Source organism: Ceratotherium simum, chromosome 8 (assembly GCF_057802395.1).
Source record: "Ceratotherium simum simum isolate JZ-2026a chromosome 8, ASM5780239v1, whole genome shotgun sequence".
In the NCBI taxonomy this organism is placed as follows: Eukaryota; Metazoa; Chordata; class Mammalia; order Perissodactyla; family Rhinocerotidae; genus Ceratotherium; species Ceratotherium simum.
Window position 1 is genome coordinate 74705260 of NC_141907.1, and position 25445 is coordinate 74730704.

The window sequence follows — 25445 nt, forward strand, 5'->3', positions numbered from 1 at the left end:
TAAATTTCTAAATTCTAAATAAATAAACAATTCTAAAATTCGAAATTCTGAAAGAATGTATTCATAAAAGTAAAGGCTAGATTGAGGAGTCAGAAACTTCAACATGCTGTCAATATATGTAAAAATGTAATATTCATTTCTTGAGAAGTGAAATGAGGATTGTGCTTCCTAAACACTACTTAATACGATATGGTAAAATAAAATTTGGTAAGTTATGAATGGTATGAGTGCCTTGGGAGTGAGGTGGTATAGGAGTACATAGGTTTTCCTTTATTTTCTAGTTAGTCTATGAGGTTTAACTTCTGATATTTATATGAGGCCAAAATCTTAATCGTGAAATGATTGTAAGGTTAATGTTGACCTCGGTGAAAAAAAAAAGGCATTAAGAACATTTAAAAAAGAATATTTTGTGTTAGTCAGAACTTATTAAAAGAGCTGAGTCAATTCCTGTGGAATAGGTTTATAATTTTTCATTTACTTCTGATCTGAAATATGTTGTATATTTGGATTGTGACTTGATTTTTCTATTTGATCAAGGTTATGGATGTGTTGTTCCTTGGGGGTGGTGATGGTTAAGAAATACTATTTGAAGGATTACTTTGTTAGAAAATCTGGTTACTAACATTTTCATGATAATATGTAAGTCATAGAAAATTTGCATTGAGATTTAATGGATAAATCCAAGATACTTAAACCTTTTGCCATAATTATGAGTCTAGCACCCTGTATGCCACAACAGTATTTTGAAGTACTATACTTTGCACTCTGCTTCACAAAAATAGTTGATCTGATAAATTCCTTTTTGCTAGATGCTGTCATGTCCATCTTTTTAATGCCCTCTTTGTTCATTGTAAGTGCCATTAGCCATACTGCCTAATGAAAGGTACCTCATATCAAGTCTGATTACTGCTCTAATGTTTTCCAGGCGTGCTTGGTGATGAGTCTGGCATATGAAACAATTTCCTACAGTAATAAAACTAATTAAAGTAGGCAGTCATCCACATACCACTTTCTAATGAATTATAATAAGCTCATTAATCTCACTTACTCTTTTTCCAAAAAAGTCCATCCATAGGGCCTGTATTTAAGAGTAAAATTCTCAGCCTTAAAAATGGACAACTATTACAGAATCAAAGAATATTTTGTGGATTTAAGTTAAAAAATCATAGATTGCTGATCAATGCTTTAAATGAAATGTGTGGCTTCTAAACTCTGCCCAGATTGCATATTGACAAGATCCTTTTCTCTTCGAGTTCTCTTATAATTGATTTAACAAAGGAAAAATGATTCATTGTATAATAATAACTCTTCAGCACCTTGAAGGCTAAAATTGAATGAACCCGCTCCACATTTCCTCCTGGAGATCATATGAGAATGATGAATTGAGTACTTGAGATCAAGTGATAAAAACATAGCCTGCTTCCTCTCCAGAGAGAGCTAGAATATCTGCTCAAAATGTCAAAACATAATAATAATTATTTTTTGTTAACTCTTCTCTAAATTTGTCTAGTGCCTGATGAAACAAAGTAAGAATTATTATTCCATTCAGTTACAAATAGTCTGGCAATGTAGACCTATTGTTCTGGAGATAATTTTATAGTGAAAGAGATAAGGTTGCTAAATGTAGCACATGGAGAGACAATTTCTGAACTACACATGTTATTAGTAAGAAAATATATTTTGGGGGAAAATGGGTGTTTATTCTGGCTTCATTATAATTTGATGTTTTAAAAATATAGCAGTTTCCATTCTGAAGCTCATTACTAATATGATACACATATAGATTTCTCCCTGAAGAAGTTGATTATAAATATATAGATTTCAAAACTAATACAAAATGATTATAATGGGTTAACTGAAAATAGACAGGCACATTTTAACTTATGGAATTAACATTCAAAATTTTTATTTACCTTCATGAATTTTTAGCTAATATTTCATAGTTCTTTAAAGGCGAATAGGTTGGATATTCTGTGTGGAGTATTTCCTTTTGTAAAACAGATGTTTAAAAGTCTGACAGCTTCAGTAGGTAGAGTCTTGGTAAACCTGTCACTGAGCAAAGTGTCTCTGAGTCTGGGATCAGCGGTAACTGTGGTGGCCGGTTGCTGTTGTATGTGACGATGAGTTGGTTCCATGCTGTGAACAACAATTAGGGAAAGGGCTTTTGGTACAGGTTCCTCCATTATCTAGCTGTATGGTTTGAGAAAGTAATTTGCTCAGCATCTATTTCAGTATCTAAATGTGTAAAATGTGGGGTTGAGGCCAGAGCAGTGCATCCCAAAGTGTTGACAGTGCCACTGAGAGTAAATTTGGTGTTTTAAGTAATTTTTTAAAACAACAATAAAAAAATAATGTATTGTATGAAGTTAAACAATTTCCTTTCAAAATTCCAGTTCAATTTTTGTGAAATCAAGAAGATATGTTTTGTGCTACAAGTCCTTAATATTTCTCTAACACTCATTTTTTTGACAAAGCTGGTGAATCTTTTTGTAGTTTCTAAGAGACAAGAAAAACATGCTACTGAACAGAAAAATGTTGCGTCTAAGTCTTATTAAGAGAAGTAAATTTCTTGGAAGCTACCTCAAAGATAACAGAAAATTGAAAAAGAGCTTTAGGAAGATTTTCAGAGCTCCAATTGATCTTGTTTTGAACAGAAATCTTTGACAAAGACTTACTCTAATTAGTAGATCTAATTAATGGTACCTATTAAGAGCTAGCTATACATCGAATAAACTTTGGTAATGTACTTTAATGTTAATAGCAAACATGACTCGTCATCATAACATCCAACATTTATGTAGTGCTTAATAACTAGTATTTACTGAGAGCTTGGAAGTCTGGCACTCCTTCTAAATGATTTACATGTATTAACATGTATTAGTCTTCATCACTCATTTTAATGTTTACAACAACCATATAAATTAAACACTAATATTTTCCTGGTGTTTATTTCTTTATTTTTCATATGAGGAAAATGAAGTACTAGGATGTTAAGGAATTTGAGAAAAGTCAGACAGCTAGTAAAATATAAAGATTTTTTAATTGTGTGAGTATCCAGATACCCCATACATTTCTGTTTCTTACTGTTCTCCATCCCACCACCCCCAGTAAGCCTTAGTTAACTTAGTCCTCTCGGTTCTCAACTGGAAGCTTGTTTCTTTCAACATTATATTCCCAGTATCTGGCACATGGTAGGCACTCGAAAAGTATTTGTTGAGTAAATGTATGAATAGATTAATCAATAAATGCCATAAAAGACAACTTAAAAAAATGCCTCTACACATAACCTGTTAGGCTCTAAGACCCCACACCCAGCACTTCCTGTTCCCCAGCCCTCATTTAGTTTTCTCCTGATAATTTGTCACCAGTTCTGTTATTAATCTTGGATAATTTGGAACCAGAACAGTGTGCTTTGATGTCAGCATGTATAATAGCTTCAAATGAAAACTCCATTACTTATCTCCTTCCACTACTTAACTGTGTGACGTTAGAAGATGTATTTAAAGCTCTCTGAGTTTCGGTTTTCTTATCTATACTATATAAATATACAAATCTACCATATCTACCCAGCAGGATTATTTTACTAACTAAATTAAATGTGTTTAAAACACCTAAGAATGTTTGGCATATTGTAGAGGTTTTATGAAAGAGGCACTATAGCATCATATTGAAATATCTAGACATTGGAGCCAAACAGACCTATAGTTAGTCTGGGAGATAGAGTATATTATTTACACAAGCATTAGTTTCTCAACACTTAATCACAAAACACAAGTTCCTAACACAAGGTTATTGTAAGGGTTAAATAAGATAATTTATCCAGAATGCCTGATATACAATTAAAACAAAAAAAAGTTAGATGCTTCTTTCAGTAATAGTTCTCCTGTCCTTTAAATTTTCTCTTCTTTTGGTTTAATATCTTGGGAGGAAAAAGAATACAGTTCACTAACTCATGACTGAATACATTTATTAGACTATTTTCTCTTTAAAATATAAACACTATTTTTGCCTGATAACAGTATAACTCAAATTATATTATCTTGAACACTATGCTGCTTAAAGTTACTACTGTCGGAAGTAGAAAATTCAGGTCTAACAAAAGTTAATTTGTTGAGTCTGTATTTTACAGACCTCTGGCAATTGGAAGACTATGATAGGGAGACGATTTATACTGTGTCTCTGTATTCATAAGTCCCTGAATAGAACGAAACACAATTCAAGCGTTTGAAAAATACATTGAAGAAGATTAATTTGAAAGTAGGATGTGCATGAGTACTTGGATAGATGTATCTCATGTTGAGTGATTGCAAGTAAGCCTTGCTGTAAAGTATCTAAGAAGCAAAAGTTATTGTAATTGAGTTCTGTATTAAATGCCATTGTGTTAGTGGAAATGCATTCGTGTAGAAAACTAAACCAAGCCAACACACAAACAAAATGAAAAACCAAATCTATCATTCCCCAAACCAACATCCCAGAGATTATGTATTTTTCCTATATTTTGTTTCATGTTTGGAGAGGGAACAGTCTTCTGCAATGAAGCTAATGAACTTCTTGTGGGATACCACATTTACGCTAGAGGGAACCCTGCATTCCTCAAGATTCTTCATCCCTTAGAGATAGGGTTAGAGGTTCTTGGTTGACTTTTGAAAATTCTGTACTAAACTACATTGAATTAATTTGCAATTATGTATTTTAAAATCAGGTGCATTAATACCTTGGTAAAAATTATTTTAGACAGTAATTGAGCATTTTGTTAGAGGACTTGGGACAAAATCAGTAATTCAGGGCCACTACTATCACCTTAGTTAAAAATACTATTATTTCCTTTCTCTAATATAGTAATAGCCTCCTAATTATCTTGATAATATTATTATCTTGAACACTATGCTGCTTAAACTTTACCCCCTCTCCATATTTCCCAATCATTCTTCCAGCTTTATGCAAATATATCATATCCATACTAAAAACTGTTATCCTTAAGATAAAATCTAACAGGCACAAATGAAATGGCTTATTTTACAGCGTTGTCAAGTGTTATTTTGTGTCATTCTGTCCCTTTGTTTTATACTTCATGTATATTAGATATCTTTTATTTCCTTGAACTTGCTGTATTCCCTTTTACCTTAGTTCAAGTGTGTTTTGTTTTTCTTTTCCCATAGCAAAATCATACTCATCTTTCACATTTTGGCTTGAACATTACTTCATCAAAAAAGACTAGACGGGGTTTCTCTAGACCTAGTAAATCTCTTCCGTAACAACATCATACTTTAAAAATCCATCCCTTGTGCTGGAAAGTATAAGCATCCTTGTTCTGTCTTATTTGCTGTTGTATTCTCAGACCCTTTTCCAATGGCTAAGCATTTAACATTCACTTATTTCTAAATACTCTACTGAATGAAAGATGTTTAAAGTAATAAGAGTTATGAGATGCAAGCTCATATGAGACTTTCCCTAAAGCTTATGCATACATCCTTACGATGTCAGATTCCATCTCACTGATCCCCTCCCCACGCAGACATTCTTCCTTGATATAGAGCCTGCCAGCTGAAAAAGGCCTGATACTCCCTTGAAGCTAGAGCTTGGTTGTGTGACACAATCCTGGCTACTGGGTCAGAGGAAAAAATCTGCATTGGATGAAAAATATTTGTGAGGAGACACTGTCCTTCCCACTGTTAAATCCAGTTGATTGAAAACATGCTTTTTGGATCTGTGTTTGCTTTCCTACAACTTTGAAGGATCACACCTGAGAACTAATGCTAAGCCTTTGAGGATGAGTGAGAATGAAATAGAAAGTATCTGGGTCTTTGAGGATGTTATGCTGCTGAATTAATTGAGTCTGGAACCACCTACTTCTGGTCATCTTGTTATATGAGATAACAAATATCTTTTCTGTTTAAGCCACTTCAGATGGGTGTCTTTTTACTTATTGTCAGAAGCACTCTAATTGATACAGAGGCGCTCAGGACTTGATCTTCCCTGAGTCTGTGTTTTGTAGTTGGAGTAAGGAAGGCTAGGTTGTCTGCTTCTCAGTGAGGGTGACTTTATTCTCTAATCTCTGTGTTCTCCTTTTCCAAATGGGAGATGGGCTGGAATCCCAAAAAAGTAAGCCCAAACATCGGTGTCTTTTTATGCTTACTTCTAATTGATCTCTAAGAATATTTCAGGTTCGTTAATGATCCTCAAAATAATTCAAGCAAAATTCTGAGATAGTAGAAGAAGTACAAATACAGTCATTTATTTTTATTGTACTTGCAGGCTGCATGCCCTAGGGAAGTCTGAAAATTTTCCCTGACTAATGTCAAATGAACACCAGGGGTTAAGGAGGCCTGGTTATCCACCATGACTTTATGTATTCAAAAGTTGAAGATGGGAGGCAATGGAGGAAGGCCTTCTTCCATCCAGTTAACTATAGCTGAAAGGAAAAGGGGCAGGCAAAGGACAGTAGGCTTTCACATCTCACTGACATTCATTCAAATGATTCTCTTGAAATAATGATGAACTATGGAGGCCCTGTAAGCAAGACGGGTGGTCAGGAAGGCTCCTTGCCTAGGAATACTGTCTTTTTACTTTATTAACATACTTCGTAAAGGTAACCTAAATTCACTGAAGTATCAACATTTCTGTATATGTGTGATCTTCAAGAGACCATGAACTCTTGGAATCTAGAATAGAAAGAGTATTTCTGATAACACTTTTCCCTATAGAACCAGACACTGAGCTCAACTCAGAAATTAGTCACTCATCAAACATGCAATATGTAAACTTCCTTTGTAACGTAAGTATAATTATGGAATCTTAGCTAGTGGGGCTTCCCTGAGCAACTGCTTTCCAGTAAAATTTCAGTAATACCACCTAACTCAAAGCTTTTCTATAAAATCAAACCTAATGAAATGATGGATTTAAAGCCCATTGAACTGGGTGAGTAATCGTCCCTTATTTCTCTAGAAGTTAAATTTGGAAGATTTTTTTCTGATAAAATATAGAATAGAAAAATTAGTTAAACTGTTTTCTTTCTTTGTGAGGCAAAAAAATAGTATTTTATACACTTTTTTTTCTGTGTTCTTTTAGAAATATCTTTATATGTAATGTGCAATCTTGGCTTTAGATATTAGAGAAAATAAAAATTTGTGCATTTTTTTCTCAATTTTCTATAGCTATTGTCTATAAGTATGAAATCATGGTTTTTGTTATTGAAATATTGACAGTCTTTTATTTTAGCTCTTTTGATAACTTTTGTGTTTGCCTTGAGCAAGTCACTTATCTTTTCTATTTATCTTTTCTATTTCAATTTACTTACGAAAGACAGGAATAATGATTGTGATATACTTTACAAAAAGATAAAGTCATCTTGAAAAGAATGGTGAAAACCAAAGCAGTGTTTAATGCCAGATATGTCAACAAAAATAAAACAAAGAACATTTCTATTATAAAGTATTCTTCTAAATGATTTTTGTTACTGTGAAAGGCAGTAAAATTATTTCCTGATAAATGCTTTCTTGAGTATTCAGGGATGAATTGTCCAGGATTAAAAGATATGTATATATATAAAATATATATCTCCAGAGTCTTCATTATACAGCACATTCCCTGGCCTGCCCTCATTGAATTGTTAATTAGAATGCCACCAGGAAGCAGCTACTGGCATCATTAATGGAATATATATTTGTGGGCAAAATATCTTCCCTTAAGGAATTTCTGGACTAATCTAAGGAAATCAAAATTAACTTTAACTTCAAATTGTGGCCTAATTTTTCTACTAAAGCTTTAAGGGCACATAGGATAGTAGATGACTCACCCATTCATTCATTCAATTGATATTTACTGAACTGCTCCTCTGTGACAGTTACTGGACTAGATGATTTGTGATGTATAAAGATAAAATATGGTTCCTATCCTCAAAGAGCTTACATTTAATAGAGAAATTAAGAAATATACATAAATAACTCTATTAAAGTTCTCTTTTTTCGCTATTCAAACAAAGGCAAGAAGAGCAATTCTGAGACAAATGAAGAATTCTAACTGGATGTAAAGGCCTGAATTAAGGCAGTGGCAATGGGAATTGAAGAAAGAGAATGAATTAAAAGAATTTTGGAGTCAGAAAGTTGTTTGTTTGTTGGTTGGTTATGGAATGTGGGAGAAGATGAGAAGTCAAGGATGAGGACTTCTGGTTTCCATTCCAACAGGTAAAGAGCTTGGAAGTCATCACCTCTGTTTTTACAACAGGAAAAAATCTGAACAAACTGAAAATCAGTAACTTTTCTTGGGCCTATCAGAGAAATAAGGCCATGGAAACAACCACCACCCCAGGTAAATATGGGGAATCACAGCTGAAATCCATTTACCTGGAGCAGAAGTCACAGAAGCCATAAAATGGTAGGAACACTTAAATGGTAATTTTGATGAATTGCTGGAAGCTATGTATGGACTAGCTTGACAGTAGGAAACTCCTGGAAACCATATTCTTGGGGAGGACCCACCCTTTCATGAGTCTTACCTCTAGGAATCCAACCAGTTCTCATGGTGTAGCACTAGAAAAAAAATATCCTGTGTCCTTGGGAGAGAGATGGAAAAGTAATCATTTAAAATAAAGCCCAGAGCATTCTTCATTACAAAGGCTTACTCTCTTGGAGAAAAGACTTTACCGTACAGAGCCTTCTTTCCTCCAGGAGGAGGGGCACTTAACCAATTCCAGCCCTCTTTACCTTTCCTGTCTGACTTGAGGTGGGGTGGAAATAAAGCTAAGAAAGACATATGAAGGTAACAACCAACTCAGAGACACAGGCCCACTAAAAGACTGATATTTAATTATAAGATTATAGAATACTTCCCTCCCCAACTCCTTACCATGACATCAACAGGGTTCCAGTATAATAACAGTGGATTACAGCTGAAAGAGCTGCAGGGCACAGACTCTATTTAGAAGGTGTTCTTAGAGTAACCCAGAGACAGCAGAGGCGACAATAGAGGAATTTGAAGGCTTTTGCACCTATACCTACAGCAAATACTAAACACAGCCCAACTTCTACCAATATTAACATAAAAACTCACTCTATTTACCTCAGTTATTATTACCCTATATCACCTCCAGCTTTCAAAAAAAATTACAAGGCATGCTAACAGACAAGAAAAAACACAGTCTGAAGAAACAAAGCAAGCAGCAAAACCAGACTTATATATGAGACAGATTTTGGAATTATCAGACAGGGAATTTAAAATAATTATAATTAATACATTAAGCCTTCTAATGGAAAAAATAAACAACATGCAAGAACAAATGGGGACTGTAAGCAGAGAGTTGGAACCTCTAAGAAAAAAATCAAAAGGAAATGCTAAGAACCAAAAGCCCTGCAACGTAAATGAAGAATGCCTTTGATGGCCCCATTAGCAGGTTAGACACTGGTGAGGAAAGAATCAGTGAGCTTGAAGATATGTCAACTGAAACAGAAAGAGAAAACAGAATGAAAAAATCAATAAAACACCAGAATATCCAAGAACTCTGGGATAATTTTAGAGAATATAACTTGTGCATAATTGGAATACCAGAGGAAGAGAGAGTGGAGCAGAAGAAATATTTAAAGTAATAATGGCCAAGACTTTTTCAAAATTGACAGACACCAAACCACAGTGCCAAGAAACTCAGAGAATTCCAAGCAAGATATAACAAAAAAATCTACACCTATGCATGTCATATTGAAATTGCAGAAAACCTAAAAGAAAGAGAAAATCTTGAAAAAATCCAGAGAAAGAAAATAACTTACCTATAGATGAAAAAGAGTAAGAATTACAACATACTTCTTGTCATAAACTATGCCAGCAAGATAATGAAGTGAAATACAGTACTAAAATAAGTCAAGGATGAATCAGGTTTCCTGATAAAGTTATAGGGGAGATAATGCAATTAACTGAGACCAGAAGTATAGGAGAAATAATGGGTTGCCTGCTGGGGTGACGACTTTAGATTTGAAAATTTGAGTCTGGCACACTTGGAATATAACAAGTGCAAGTCTCCAGGAGGCAGTTAGAAATTGGGCACAAAGTTTCAGTAGCTGGTAGGGGGGATTGATAAATAGTATTGAAGTATTAGTTTATAGGTAGTTGCTAATACAATAAGTTGTTAAGGTGAAGCATTTAAGGGGAGATGGGAGAGAGCTTCAGACAGAAACCTGGGAAATATTAACTTTTAAAGAACAAAGTAAAAGGAAAAAAATAGTAGTTAAAGAGTTTGAAAAGTATCCAAACTGTATCACAGGAGAAAATTCTAGTGCAAGTCCAGGAGGAAGGAATATTTTAAAGAAGGGATTTTGTATTGACAAGTTTAAAGCATAGATCAAGCTGAGGACTGAAAATTGTTTCTACTTAGCACTGATGAGAGCAGTTTTAATTAAATGACTAGAGTGGAAATCAGATTTCAAAGGCAGGAAGGTTGAACAATTATTAGTTATTTATTCATCGTGGCTAAATGAGGGTGTGGATTCTATAAGTAGTTTCTCTTTGATGAATTTCATTAATAAAAGTGGGGGAGAGTCAGGAGTAGAAGTCAGAAAACACAAAATGTTTGTTTTAGGAAAGGTAGAAACTTTATCCAGTTTAAAGCCTGAGAGAACTAGAAGAGAAGAACTGAGCTAAAAGTCACTACAATTTAGAGGGCTCTCCTCTTACACCAGTATTTTGAAAATAGTGAACAAGTGCTTAATCTTTCCCATACTGTTCATGATTTTGTATACAACTAACTCTTTGAATAGTTCATGGAAAACCTGTCTTTTCCCCCATCATCCTGGATAATGCAAAGAGTTTGCCATATGAGGACAATTTATGGCATGTTGTGATTACAATAGCAACGTTATACCAGTTATCATAAATGCATATGCTCATTTTATATATTCTAGTAACTGTTCCTTTATTCAACTGATTTTCAATAATGGTGTGTTCCAAAGAGTGAGGTTAAAAAGATTAAAAAAGACGGGTTCCAACTCACACTTCCAATTGGATCTCATAAACCTGGAGGGGTGACATGGAGAGGAGGAGACTATAAATCTTTGAAATGCTTTCCAGGTGATTTAAAGTCTGCATTCACTCCCTGTTGAAACCTACCTATCCGATTTGCTACCAATGTACTGGCTTCCTTCAATATATAGTTTTCTTCTCTCTTTTTTTTTTATGATGTTATAATCCTGTGACTTGACTGGCTCTCTTCTTATGATGTTAGACCTTGCACAGCTGGACAAAATTACAGTAGCAACAGAAGAATAGAAATTATATTTAAATTCATAGTCAAAGTGAACAGAAAGGTCTATTACTCTCAAGATAGTATACCATTAAAGTGCAAATCTCTCAATGTGACAAGTTTATAATAAAGACCTCATACATTACAATTACAATTTCTGTGTTCGAGCAAAATAACTTGACAATTATTGACAGAAATAAGGTACCATTCATTTTTACAATATATTACTTTCTAAATAAATCTCAGTCTAATGTCATTTAAAACTGTATGTTAAAGTTGTACACTTTCATAAGTTGCCATTTGTTTTCTCTACAATCTTAACATTTTAGTAGATTTACAATAACGTCTTTTTGAACTAACAGTTGTATGCTTTCTTAAACTGAATTAACAAAATGCTTATTGCTTTCCCGTGTGTAAAGAGTACTTAGTATCAAAAGGACTCAAAGACGCCATTCTTTCCCTGCAGGTGCTTGTAATTTAGCCTTTCCACTCCGAGTATTTGGTGTCTAGTAAATCACGCAGTTTCAATTTTGTGGGGCTGGGGAGTATTTATGTAAAATTGTTTCCTAACATTTCCTTTTCCCTATTTACTAAAATAAAAAATTCTGGTCTTGACTACTTAAGTTCTAGTCCTCCCTACCCTCTGATGGGGGAGTTCTTTATCAGATACGTTATCATGAGTTTTATGATGCAGAATCAGAAGGGAAGCTGGGCGGGTAGAGAGACATGACTCCTAAGCAAGGGCTGTCACTTGCTCCAGAATTAAGCAGTGACTAAATATGCAAAGATAAGGGTGTATTATGTTTATAACTTAAAGGAATAAAGAACTACTGTTATATTAGTTATACTAATAAGCCCATTCGTTTCTAATACGGATTATCATAAGAAATACTTGGAGAGCTTTGGAGGTTAGAGACATAGAAGAAGGTCATGGTTTATGTACTCTTTTTTCCATCCTTTCTTCTTTCTATTTGCTCATTTATTAATTATTGAAAAATCATATATCAATTTAATTACTTATACATATACAGTTGGCCCTCCGCATCCTCGAGTTCCACATCTGGGGATCCGAGGTTGGTTGAATCCCCAGATTCCAAACCCGTGAATGCCGAGGACTGACTAAGGGATTTGAGCATCTGGGGATTTTGGTATCTGAGAGGGTCCTGGCACCAATCCCCACCCCCCCGTACAGAGGGACAACTGTATAATTTATAAGAATGTATAGCAGTTGAAAATTATGGTTATATCTATGTGTTAGTTTCCTAGGGCTGCTGTAACAAAGTACTACAGACTGAGTAGCTTAAGCAACAGAAATTTATTGTCTCACTGTTCTGGAGGCTAGAATTCTGAGATCAAGGAGGAGCAGAACTGTGCTCCCCTTGAAGGTGCTGATATTCACTGATTTTGGAGGTAAGGGCAGGACAACTTTGGGGTGCTGTTTTAGACATTCTACCTACCACAGCCTAATTGTGGTTGTTTCCCTTATATGTGCTTGAATGATTCTCACTGTGGAAAAATAATATACCATGATCTTCTTTTATGAGGAAAACTGAGCTCTGAGAAGTAGTACAGACCACTACTGAGGTATGCTAGTTTTGTGATAATGCAGACTTGAGTTTACTTTAGTAATAATTGTTTTTTAGTTTTATAGTATAGGAAAGTTGTTAAAACACAAAAATGTGGTTAATAACACTTCCCTGGTAAAAATGATGTGAGTATCCATTGATGATATATGCAGCGCATTTGGAATTATTTTAGACTTTCAATATACAGTAGTTTTGTTATCAGTAATTGATTTATTCAAGGTCACACAGCTAAATTGTAACACAACAAAGACTGAAATGCAAGTCTGCTCTGTCTGGATTGAGAGACAGCATGAGGTAACATGAAAAACGTTGCTAGATTTGTAGATTTTCTTCTATAGTAGATGATAGTTTTTACGATAATTTAATGTTGTTTAATAATAATCTAAAACTTCTCAAAACTCTTAAATTTAATTTATAGGATCTTTAAGCCAAAAATTTTGTTTCGTAATGAAGTTAATTATACTGTTGGGCACAGTATGCAGGCATTCACTGCATAAGTGTGGAGGATCAGAATTTGCCACCCCAAAATGTGTCTCTTTGGTTTGATTATTTTTAAGAACAAAAGACTCAGAAAGAAACTTTGATCTTCTCCTTAACTGCCTAAAAGAATTTAAGATAGAAGGCCTGTTCCAGGAAGGAGCTAACACCATAAGATAACTATAGTATAATATAAACTAGGTGTGGTAGACAGGGAGGAACCTAGCAAGGCCCATTTAATCAAAGTCCTCCCCTTGTACCATTGTTTATGCAAGGCATGGCAAACATTTGTTTACTAAACATTTGCTTTTCCCTCTCCATGTGAATTGCCTTCCTCCCTTTTGAAGTCTCAAACCACTACCCCCAACATCCTCCTTTGTCTTTAGCTGAAGATGCTATTTAAGGTGGTGGCTTTAACCATTTTGGTGACTTACTCAGTTTTCCTGGGTTTCTCCCATGTATACATGTTATTAAATTTGTTTGATTTTCTCCTGTTATTCTGTCTCATGTCAATTTAATTCTTAGACCAGCCAGAAGGACCTAGAGGGTGAAGGAATATTCTTTCTCCCCTACATAATCAACCATTCAAAAGTGTATCTACTTCATAAGTTGAAAAATCAACTTTCCCCAAATTCATGTATATGCCATCTTAAAATACTCATGCTTTACAATGTACATATAATGAGTATTTGAAGATACTACTGTGTATGCTGTTGCTATCCATTAGTGCTTTAAGAAAGAACAGAGCATGACCTTTACTCCTTTCCTTACTATCTAATACTGGTTTATGTTTTCTAGCTGTGATGTGTAGCCTCAGCTAATGTTCATTGCTTTTTTCACAGCTTAGTTTTCTGACCTCCCAGACTGCCTGAAACCACTGCTTAAATTGAGTCACATTATCTGTGATTCCTGTACAGCACAATGTTGAGCTCTCTGCTTTTTCTCCTCCCCAGAGTTGTGCAATTATGCCAGAATCTTTGAAAAACATCCATAAAGCATTACTCGTGTCTGTATTTTTCATCATTGTCGCAATTCAGCACCCCTTAAAATAGGATACTATGTATTTTTTAGGATCTGCTGGTATTAGGAATGTCTCTCCTCTTTGATTTTTACTCTTCTTTATTAACATATAAAACTAAAAGGGCTTTAGTTTCCCTTTATTATGCAAAAACAATGTGTTAAGTATTGCCAAGCAGTGCCCATCGTTATTCACACTGTTCTTCCCCTCTGTCTGAAGGTGGCATAGATGTCCAGGGCCTAAGAGCTGGTTCAGCTGCCTTGTCCCAGGAGGATGGCAGAACGGCACCCACTACCTGCAGCCAGCCCCTGCCAGCACTATGTTTCTTGAGATTTAAAGATTCACTTGGTGGCGGGACATAACACACTGACGCTCAGATGAAAGGCAGAACTCTTTGTTACTTACACCTCCAAAGGAGAGACGGCTGCCAGGCAAGGCCGTGCTGAGGTTGCCCCTGGGGACAGAGTAATAGCAAACTGGAGCTGTAGGGGACAGTTTATGTATGGCAAGCAGGATGGAATTAGCTAGGTTTCCAGGGCTCCCTGAGGATTGGCTAATTGGAATCATTTCAGGAGCTCTGGGGTAGAGAGGCCGTCCCTAGATGTCTGATACCTTGAGGCTGGTAGTAACGGCCCTGGAGTTCGAGGGCCCAATAACAGAAGTCTTGGGAGTGTGGACTTAATCAGCTATTCAAGAAGGGCCCCTAGGCAGGGCCTCAAAACTGGGTCAAGATAGCATTTTAGACAGAACAAAACAGCTGTATGACACACTTCTAGGTAGGGAATGGGCTGTGTTTGATGTCTTTGATTACTTTTCCTTCCCAGAAACTGAGTTTGTAGTTATGTTCAAACATAATTCTCTTACTTCATTCAGGATGTTGCGGGATAAGATGTCCTTTATTCCTTACTAAAACATGAGAAGCAAGTAAGCATGCTTTCATAACAGAAACGAACTTTTTTTTTTTTTTTTGCTGAGGAAGATTCTCCCTGAGCTAACATCTGCTGCCAATCTTCCTCTTTTTTTACTTGAGGAAGATTAGCCCTGAGCTACCATCTGTGCCAGCCTTCCTCTACGTTATATGTGCGTTGCCACCACAGTGTGGCTGATGAGTGGTGTAGGTCTGCGCCTGGGATCTGAACCCTCAAACCCAGGCCACCAAAGTGGAGTTAACCACTATACCATGGGGCTGGCCCCCAGAAAGGAACTTTTAACAGGATGTTTTTAACCATTTAATTTTTTTTTTATTTTTTGGTATAGTCTACATTGTGGGAAGGGTCATTTAAGCAATTGCTCACCTTGTTTAAGAAATAGAGGGGTAATGACAATTGTGCCTGTCTTTTGTGAAGGAAAAAAATGCTGGTATTGGAGAATCTCCAGACCTCTTAAGGACATTTCTTTCCCCGAGAATTTCGTATCAAGCAGTCCAATGGAACAATATAAATTAATGTTACTTTATCACTTGCTGACTTTCTCTGTTGAGAAGCCCATTGTTGATGAGTTTATAAAGATATTTATGTCTTAAGTATAGTGTTCATAATTGATTTTGATGAAACCCATGGGTGTAGGAGATCAGGAAACTAATTTGTCATGCCTACTATCTCATTCTATGACACTGAGAAATTTGTTTTTTATCCTTTACCTGGAAAATACTATCCTTTTAAGGCTTTAGAAAATGAAATACCAATGTTTGCTTTCTAAAATTTTAGTTTTCACAAAAAACTGGATGAATCAAAGAACAGAATAGTGAAAACTTCGAGTAAATATTTTTATAAGCATTATGACTTAAGTTAAAATATTCTGTTCACTTACTGGATAGAAAAAAATTAAGATGGACTACATTGTATCAAAAGAATTGCACAACCCAATCTTTTCTTAATGCAAGAAAGTGAATGTAAGACAACTTTAACAACTTGGAAATGACAAGCCCATAGTCTCAAGGAACTGTTTTAACGTGTTAGCAAATTTCTCAGTATAGGCTAATGTTTTTTAATTACTCCAAAAAACGTAGGAATACAATGAACTTTGTTGAGAGGTTAATGAACACGACTTAAGGGTATTATTATTAATGGTTTCCTTTTATTTGATCTTTGCCACAATTGTCTTTGCATCATTTTTATGCCTAAAGCCCTACTTATCCTGGAAGTGTACCATTTTGTTCAATAACTGATCAAGAAAGATTCTGATAGTAAAAAGAAATTCAGTACATAAAAGTATTTTATAACTTATAAAGGCCCTAGACAAATAATAAGATATTGTTTTCATTATCTTTTGAGTGATGGAGATCAGTAAGAAGTCTTAAGATTTCCTAAGAGTAACACCTGCAAATGAAAAGATTATGCTGATATCCAAACAGTCTCTTCTTTAATTGCTTGAAAATCATCGTCAATGTGTCACTATGTCAAGGCATAATGCTGTTTCCTGATTTGATTTATATGCTAAAAAATACATTTCTAAGATACTCACTTTGAACACCTTTTGAATGCCTTTTTTATTTTTGTATTTTTATGAAAAAATGTTTAGGAAAAAGCACACTGTTATTGTAAGTCAATCGAATGTTAGTTCATCTCAAGTGAGTGTATAAAGTCAAATCTGGAATCTTTTTTCATTGAATGTTTGTAAAAAGAAAATTATTTTTATAGCATCATATAGCAATTATTGATACTGAAATGATTTATACTTTTTTTCAATTATTTTAAATTAAATAATAAAGAATTAGACTAGAGCTTTTATTGACCTTATTTTCAATATTCGAAAAGCACTTCCTCTTACAGTCGTGTTTAGACGATATATGCCTGCACTGCTTTATTTCACTAGCTACCCAGGTGTTGCAGAAGAGTTATATGAGGTTGGTTATTTAGGTAGAGCTACAAAATGCACTGTCAATTGTTATACATTTTTGTGTTTTCTAATCTCTGCCCTGCTGTCCTCTCCTACATATTCCTATTTCTTTCTTCTCTTGTTCATAACATTCTGTCCTTATTTACTCTGATGGAGTTGTCTGTTTCCTTTATGTTTTAATCTTTTGACCTTTTCATTTACAAGAATGAGGAATCAGCTTGTAAGTCATAAAGAAAAGCCCTCTAGAGAGAAGACCAGAAGTCTATAAATAGAAAGAGAGTCATGATGACTCAATACCAATTTTGACGTGTTTTTGTAACTAGTAGCCAAGAATTATGTTCATAATATTACCTGAGGAATTATGTGGAGGTTTGTGAATTAGAAAATATTATTTGATTTTTTAATCTGCATTTCTAATTTCAGCATAAGATCATTTTCAAGGCGATTTACAGGTTCTATTTGCGTTTAATATTTTGGCCCTTGATTTCTGTTTATACAATAGTCTTAAACAATGAGGTGATTCTAATTCCAGGAAAAAATAAATTGTAGAATATGTGTGTTTGGAGTCAGCTAACTGAATTTGAGACAAATTAACCAAATCTGGGTGTCTGGCTCTAACTTTTCAAATTTATAAAGTAAAAGTACAAGAATAAGATAATTTGTAAGGAATTTTTATATCTGTATTTCTGATTCTCTAGTAGGTTATACAATGAGAATGTAAATATTCCTTTTATGCATGAAATGAGTTATTTGGAAGTTATGTAAATATAATATAATTTAAATCACAAAAATCATAAATTAAATCACAAAATATTTTATTTTAGAAGTTAGCTGTATATAATTTTATACAACTACAATGAATCATAATTTACACTAATTTACGTAATTTACATTAATTTACATAAATTACACTACATAAATCACACAATTTACACTATATAATTATTATAGAATTATAATAATTTGGAGTTTGTCCATATGTTCTGGTGATCTCTATAACAAATCATCCCAAAATCTAGTGGCTTAAAACTATACTTTATTTTGTTTACAATTTTGTAAGTCAGGAATTTGGGAATAATTCAACTCAGGCAGTTATAGTGAGATATTGGCTGGGGCTTTGGTCACCTGAAGGCTCCATTGGGCTAGATGTGCAAGAGGCCTCACTCTCGTGGCTGGCAATTGATACTGGGTGCCCTCTGGCAGCTCATATGGGGCTGTCAAAAGAAGCTCAGTGTGGCTTGTTCTTCTCCGCGTGGCTGCTGGGTTCTTTCTGCAAGGAAGTATCCTGAGAGGGAGCATTCTAAGAGGTCAATTGCTGAAGCTGAGAGGCCTTTTCTGATCTAGCCCTGAAAGTCATGCAGAGTTGCTTCCATTGTATTCTGTTGGTCAAGCAAGTCTATAAGACCAACTCAGATCCAAGGAGAGAGCTTTAGACTCCATCTTTCAATAGGAATAGTAGCAAAGGATTTGTAGCCATCTTTAATCTACCATACTATGAGTTCCATATTTATGAATAATTATTGAATTAGGAAATAATAGAATTGAATTTTAGTCCTAAAAATTAATTATACTTGAATAAGAAACAGAGGATGTCATAATTATTAATTATATATTTTCCTTTCTATGAATAAAATGCATTTAAATAAGCATAAGGTTAAATTGGTTACATTAGGCTACAAGTTAATGGAATAATCTTATTTTGAAAGCCAAGAATATTAAAATCCAGTTAATTCTACACATCAATATGATTTCTAATTCAATAGATTATTCCTCCAAATACATCCTAGAATTTTGCAAATATAATGAGAATGTTGAGAGAATATTGCTCTCAGCCTTCATCTGAGAGTAAGCATTGTTCAAGGGCTTTCATTTTGTGTATTAGACAGATACTTCTGTGAATACCACATGAACAAATAACAACTAAAAACAAAACTCTAGGATTCATTTCAAAGTCATTCATAGAGAAAGCTTTTATAAGTTGGCTTCTGATGACGTACGATAAATATTTAATATGTGTTATTCCATAAATAAAAGTAAATGATACATTAGCACCTACCTGATTTTAAGCTGTGAGATTATGTACTTCTTGGACAAGTTCCCCAGGAGTAAAATCAGAGAATTGTGTAAAGTGAGCATGGTTTTGGAAAACCAAGTTTCTTTACAATTGCTATTAGCCACAATATAGGCAAATCTTCCATTTTAAACTAATCAACAAAATATTAATTAGCTAATATAGAAAAGTATTGTTACCGCACAAAACTGGGGTTCTTTGCCTGATTCGCATAAACAAGCCAATTAATTATGGCACCAGCCTTTGAGGGGAGAAATCAGCTTTTATTCTGCAAGATCGATCTCCAGGGAGATGGGGCGTGTGCCCTCAGATCTGTCTCCCTGATTCAGGATTTGGGACAAAATTTAAGAGGTTAGGGAGATCAGGCTGGCACGTGGAAACACTGGTGGGACAGGTTTTGATTGGTGGGCTTCAGGTATTTACGATAAGGTTTTAAACATTTTTGATGAGGTTCTAAATGTTTTGCATGAGGTGCGGAAGAAATTTTAACACCGGAGCTTCCTGAAAGAGGGACCCCTCACTTCTGATAAGAGTCTGGCTTTCAAGTTCGGGTCGCATCCTGATCCTTGGGTTCTGTAGAAGGAGGATCTTTGGTTCTGAGATCATTTCAGGTCACGATTTCTTCTTTTGTGTATGCCCTGGCTACGTGACTTTGCAGTTTTTCTGAAACACAATCCTTAATCACTTTGTTGTTAAGAGATGGGGTCTGTTCAAACTGGCTCTAAATGGGCCCATGGTTACAGTATCGTTTATAATTAATCAACAAACAATTGTAGTAGATTCAGGCTGAGGCTCAGATCCCCTTTCAATAGAGGACTGCCCAGCTGCAAGTCCTGTGGTTAGCTCACTGCCTCCAGCTGAAGTCAGTCTCATCTCTAGGTGGTCTGAGACAATGAGTAAAGTAACCGCAGCTGAGATCTAGTTCTTGCGGCAGCCCCCAACCAATGACTGAAAAGGGAGTGGTATAAGAGCCTACCCACTTCCGGCAACAAGGGATTCCTCTAACAGGCGATCTTGGCTTTGGAGCTCCTCATTTGGCTGGCAGAGGATTTGTCAGGTATGACTCTTGGTCCAGCTGTCCCACTGCCCAACTCTAATTCTTCCCCTTTTCTTTTCGCATGGATTTATTCTCCAATAAGTCTTTGGCACCCTTAACTCCACCTCATTATTTGTTTCCTGGAGACTCCAACCTGTGTCAGCATTTTTTTAATGAAGGGAAATATTATGTTATTAATAATATTAATATAATAAATATTATGTTTTTTCTTAAGTGAAATATTATGCAAGACTTTGGGAATATAAGTACTAATACAATAGAGTTTTTGTTATCAGGTAGTTTATAGTCTGGTGTTATCAACCTACACAGAAATGTCCATGGGGCTCAAAGAAGTTAAGTAACTAGCACAGAACCACAGGGCTAGTTAACTGAAGTACCAAGGATTTGATCCTAGATCTCTCTGATTCTAAGAAACATCTTTACTCTCTTACCTACCTCTTAAGTCTGCTAATTTTTCTTTTGCATTGATATTAAAAACGATGCATATAAACTCTATCCATGTAAACCCGTGATTTAGGAAATAAATAAGACGACTACAAAAGAGAATAGACAGAGATAATTAGTATCTCCCAGTCAAGCTGGTCGCCAGCAAATGAAAGGAGATATTAGTAAATTAAACTGTGTGTTCTGTATTGCTTAGTATAGAGGAATTAGAAATTATTAACACCATGAGAACCAGAATAAACAAGTATTCTGTTTTCTCTAATCCATTAGCTATTTTCTTCCTTGTCAGCTCAGATAACGGTAACAGATTCAGAAAAAGTGGAAATTCTAATATTTCTACTGTTTGGTCATTTTATGGGAAGGAAACATGGATTTGAGCATTTTATGTGTCAATTACAATGTTTAGTTCTAATAATATGCTAATGAAGTAGTCTATCCACTCAAGTCGGGGGGGGGAGGAGGGGGCAGGTGGGGGGAGGGCACTAGTCCAGTGAGGCTGGAGAATAAACAAACAACACTTTGAGTATTAGGACTGTATGAAACAATGCATGATTTAGATGCTATGGAGCATGCCCTCACCCTCAAGGAATATGTCTTAACTTAGCCAACAAGGGAAAGCTCCCTAGTGGAATGAGTAATGCTTGAAATGCATCTTAGAGCATGAGAAATGGTAGGGGATAGAGGGATGCAGTGGGTAGAATGCAATATAATCCAGAGATGTGCATGTATAAAGCAAGGAGACGTGAAACAACATTTTGCATTTCAGTTATGTAGGATCTGTAGGAGTGAGCAAAGGCTGTAAGAAAGTTGGAAATGAAAAACTTTGAAGCTCTGGAAATACGCAAGTAGCAGACAACGAAAGGCACTATATGCTATGCTAAAGAGTTTTGACTTTATTTTTTTTCCTAAAAGAAGGTGTGATTAGCTGTTAAATTAAAAAGTGATGATATTAATTCCCATTTAGGAAAATATCTGGCAGGGAAAGTGATAGAGAAAACCAGTTTAGAGACTATTGCAGTCAAGTCAGGTAAGAAGCAGTGAGTTCCTAGACTAAGTCAATGAGGAATAGAGAATCCAAGAAATATCAAGGAAATAGAGATTAAAGAATTTAGTACAAGATTTGGTTCAGAGTAAGAGCTGAGAATATGGGATGGCTTCCTGGTTATTATTTTAGGAAATAGGAAGATAATGGGAGAAATAGTAGAAGTGAAGTTTGGGGGTGGGGGTAAAGGACGTTGAGATGAAGGTTTAGTTGGAATGTCTATGGAACAAGGCTGAGTATATGTTCAGAAAGTAGTTTCAGTTATGGGTTGAAGCTTGGAAAATAGATAGGTCTAGATTAAGCAGTTGTATCTGAGAGTTACCAGCACAGAGTAATAGAGAGCATAGATTGGATGTTTTTGTACATAGAGGCTGTAGCTGAGTGTATGTGTAGAGAGAGAAGATTCACTGTCCAAAGATAGCTTTAGTGAAAGGAACAAATGTTATAGGGACGCCATTAAAGGTAAAGACTGTACCACAGCCGTTGGTTTCAGAATGAATATTTAATTATACTAGGGGAACAAATGGTAGGTAAAGTATCTCTTTTAGAGAACAGTTATTTTTATTCCACTGATTATGTATGCATAGGAATGGAAGGAAAGAATTTAGGAGGACTCCCGGGTTTCTATTTTAGGCAACAAAATGGACAAATGCATATCAAAAGAAAAAAAGACTCACACAAGGGAAAAACCTGCGTGTATATCTATCTATCTATATGTATATATCTATCTCATCATTTATAGCACAATAACATCTTTGGCTACATTAGCTTGTTTGTTTTTCAACTTAGAATATATTATGAAAAATATCATACTAGAGGAAATTTATTTTAATTTAAAATATCACACACTGGAAGAAATTTCAGTTTCATTAGTCAGATGCAATTATCTCCCACTGTGTGAAGCTGACTTTCCTTATCAAGAGCAAAGTGAAAGGGCTGAGCTTATTCCGTCTCTTTGATGTTTTTATAGGATATAATGAAAGACGAATGCTCAATGCTGAAGCTGCAACTGAAAGAGAGGGATGAACTCATTTCCCAACTTCAGGAAGAGCTGGTAAGTGATGGCAATATTTGGCCCACAAGTGTACTTTCCTTGCAAGGTTATTTGCTATAAACCCTACAACAGCTTATTTATTAACACTAATATTATTAATTATCTATAAATTGTTGGTGATTCAATCTGATTAATTATCAATTTTATAATCCTATGATAATGAACTGTAGATCTTTGACAAGCTGAAAAATAGAGAATGTTTTATAATTTATATTGAACTTTATATAATTCCAGAAACAGATCTCTGAAACAGGGTTACACATTTTAGTTGTATCTATCAAAAATCATGAAGGCTAAGGCCACATTTTATTTTGTAAAGTGCATGATTGTATCTCTGTAGCAGTATGGAGTTAAATCATGTCATATGAAGCAAAGTAGTGAATAATCTTACAAACAAAAACAGATTTTACTTTTTATTTTCATCAAGTTACAGAAAATGTGTTAACCTAATGAGATTTTTTGTTAATGTAGAAATATTATATAAATCCCAAATATGTTAAAAAAAAAAAAAAAAACCCAAAAATGTGAAATGGGTATAGTTCATGTTTCTGGGGTGTTTTTTAATGTGACATTAAAAATGTAATAAATCCTACTTTCATAACAAACATGTTTGGCAGTTAACAGGAATAGCAGTGGGCCCTACTTTTTCTAAGTATGTGTTTTCAATTTATGTATGTATATGAGCAGTACTTTGCAATAAAACACATTCGCTCTGGATATAAATAAAAAAATGATAGTTTTCTAAAACAAGAATGAAAAAGAAAAGAAAGAGAAAGGAATTTTAATTCATCAAGTGTTCTTAACAATACCCGTAAAATGAAGAAATACTATACAAGAGGCCCTGACTCACTATCAAGATCAAAAAATAAATCCTACATTAACAAATGATATATTAAGTAATTATTAAATACAATTATATGGATAAAACAGATTTTATAGACCATCAAGCTTCTGAGAACTCTTAACATGTTAGTGAGACAGCAGACAAATTTGGAGCATATTTTGATTCGTGACAGCTGATAGTGTTTTTAATGAAATTTGACTTCTATTTAGACTGTTGGGTTGTTGATGATTGTTGGTCCCATAAGCATGTTATTGTGGCTTTAGAAAACCCATCAAATGGATGGCAGTTACACTTTGGGTGGTGAACACAATGTAGTCTACAAAAAAAAAAAAAGAGAAAACCCATAAACCTGTACTTAAAATAGTAATAGTATTAGACAAAAAGAACATGTCTTACATAACTGGGAGTAACCTTTTGTAAATATAAGTGATTTACAATATAAATTTTACATATTACATAAGGAAAACATTTGTATATTTAATGTAACCCTGTATATAGTGTAATCAAGCTTTGTTTAGCATACAAAAATATCTTTGAGTTCAATACAAATCATATGTAGATATTTCTTATCTACATATATGGCTGCATAATGGCTACATAATGGCTGCATAGATTCATCGGTTTTAACATAGCAGAGACTCTATCATTCATTTTGTCAGAGAATGCTTATTTTGGATAATTAACTCAGAGTATTCATTTTTTTCCCCTCAACATTGGTTGTGATCAGATGTAAAACATAGCATATACAAGAAATCAGACCTTCATTTGTTGAATGAAATGAGAAGGAAAATGATTACTTTCAGAGCCAATATTACATAGCTATAATTAAAGTAATTTAGCATGTCTCCCTCCAAGAAAAAGTCCTCTGTTGGCTGATTCAGTAAAATGAAGCACGAGTTTTTTTTTTCTTTTAAACTTGAATTACCCAAATTGACTACTTAGCCTCTAAAATTTCCCAGGTAACAATCGAAGTACTATTTTAATTTTTGTGCTATGTAGTTTGCATAATCATCTTGAATATTTCAACAAAGGAAAATGTTAACATTTGAAAATATAGTCTGTTTTATTAAAGAGGACTGTAGTTAAAGAGGAAAGTGTGTAAGTGATGATTTAAGAATTTAAGGAAGAAGAAATATTGTTAAAAAGAAAAAGGCATTATTAAAACTGGATTTGGAACATGGAGGAAGGGTGGGAACCACATAAAAGTGATACAAACCACTTGAATCCATTGAAAATTAAGTACTAGTACTTCTGATCCTGATCATGATGACATTTTGACAAGGTGGAGGTTAAACATTATACTTTACCTACCTAAATTTGAAAATTTCACAATATTTTAGAAACCAGTTTAGCTGAACCCTATTATAATACAGATTCATAATCAGTAATAATTTAGAACTTTTTGCTTGAGGAATATTGTCCCTGAGCTAACATCCATGCCAGTCCTTCTCTATTTTGTATGTGGGATGCTGCCACAGCATGGCTTGATGAGTGGGGTACCAGTTCACACCCAGGATCTGAACCTGTGAACCCCAGGCCACTGAAGCAGAATGTACGAACTTAACCATTGTGCCACCGGGCCAACTCCAGAACTAGTTTAGTTTTTATTGTTTATCATAGGTTTCTCATTTCTTGACCACTGCTATTATCATAAGCAAATTTACCTACATGCATGTATTATAAAACAAATTTAGATGTAATTATACCAAGAAAAGATTTATACTCAATAATTAGGAAAGCTTTATTTTTTACAATTATTTGTTTACTTATTTAGCCTTATTTTGATAGTT

The 25445-nt window shown here is 34.6% G+C and overlaps 1 protein-coding gene across 4 annotated transcripts in view; it reads left to right on the forward strand.

The window, feature by feature from the left end:
- The window catches only part of CCSER1 (coiled-coil serine rich protein 1), a 681310-nt gene that overhangs the window by 562082 nt on the left and 93783 nt on the right, over positions 1-25445 (forward strand). For all 4 annotated transcript variants that reach the window (XM_087434596.1, XM_087434595.1, XM_087434593.1 and 1 more), the window contains exon 8: positions 22728-22811. In XM_087434596.1, coding sequence (XP_087290722.1) covers positions 22728-22811 — 84 coding nt within the window. The remainder of the gene's footprint in view (positions 1-22727; positions 22812-25445) is intronic.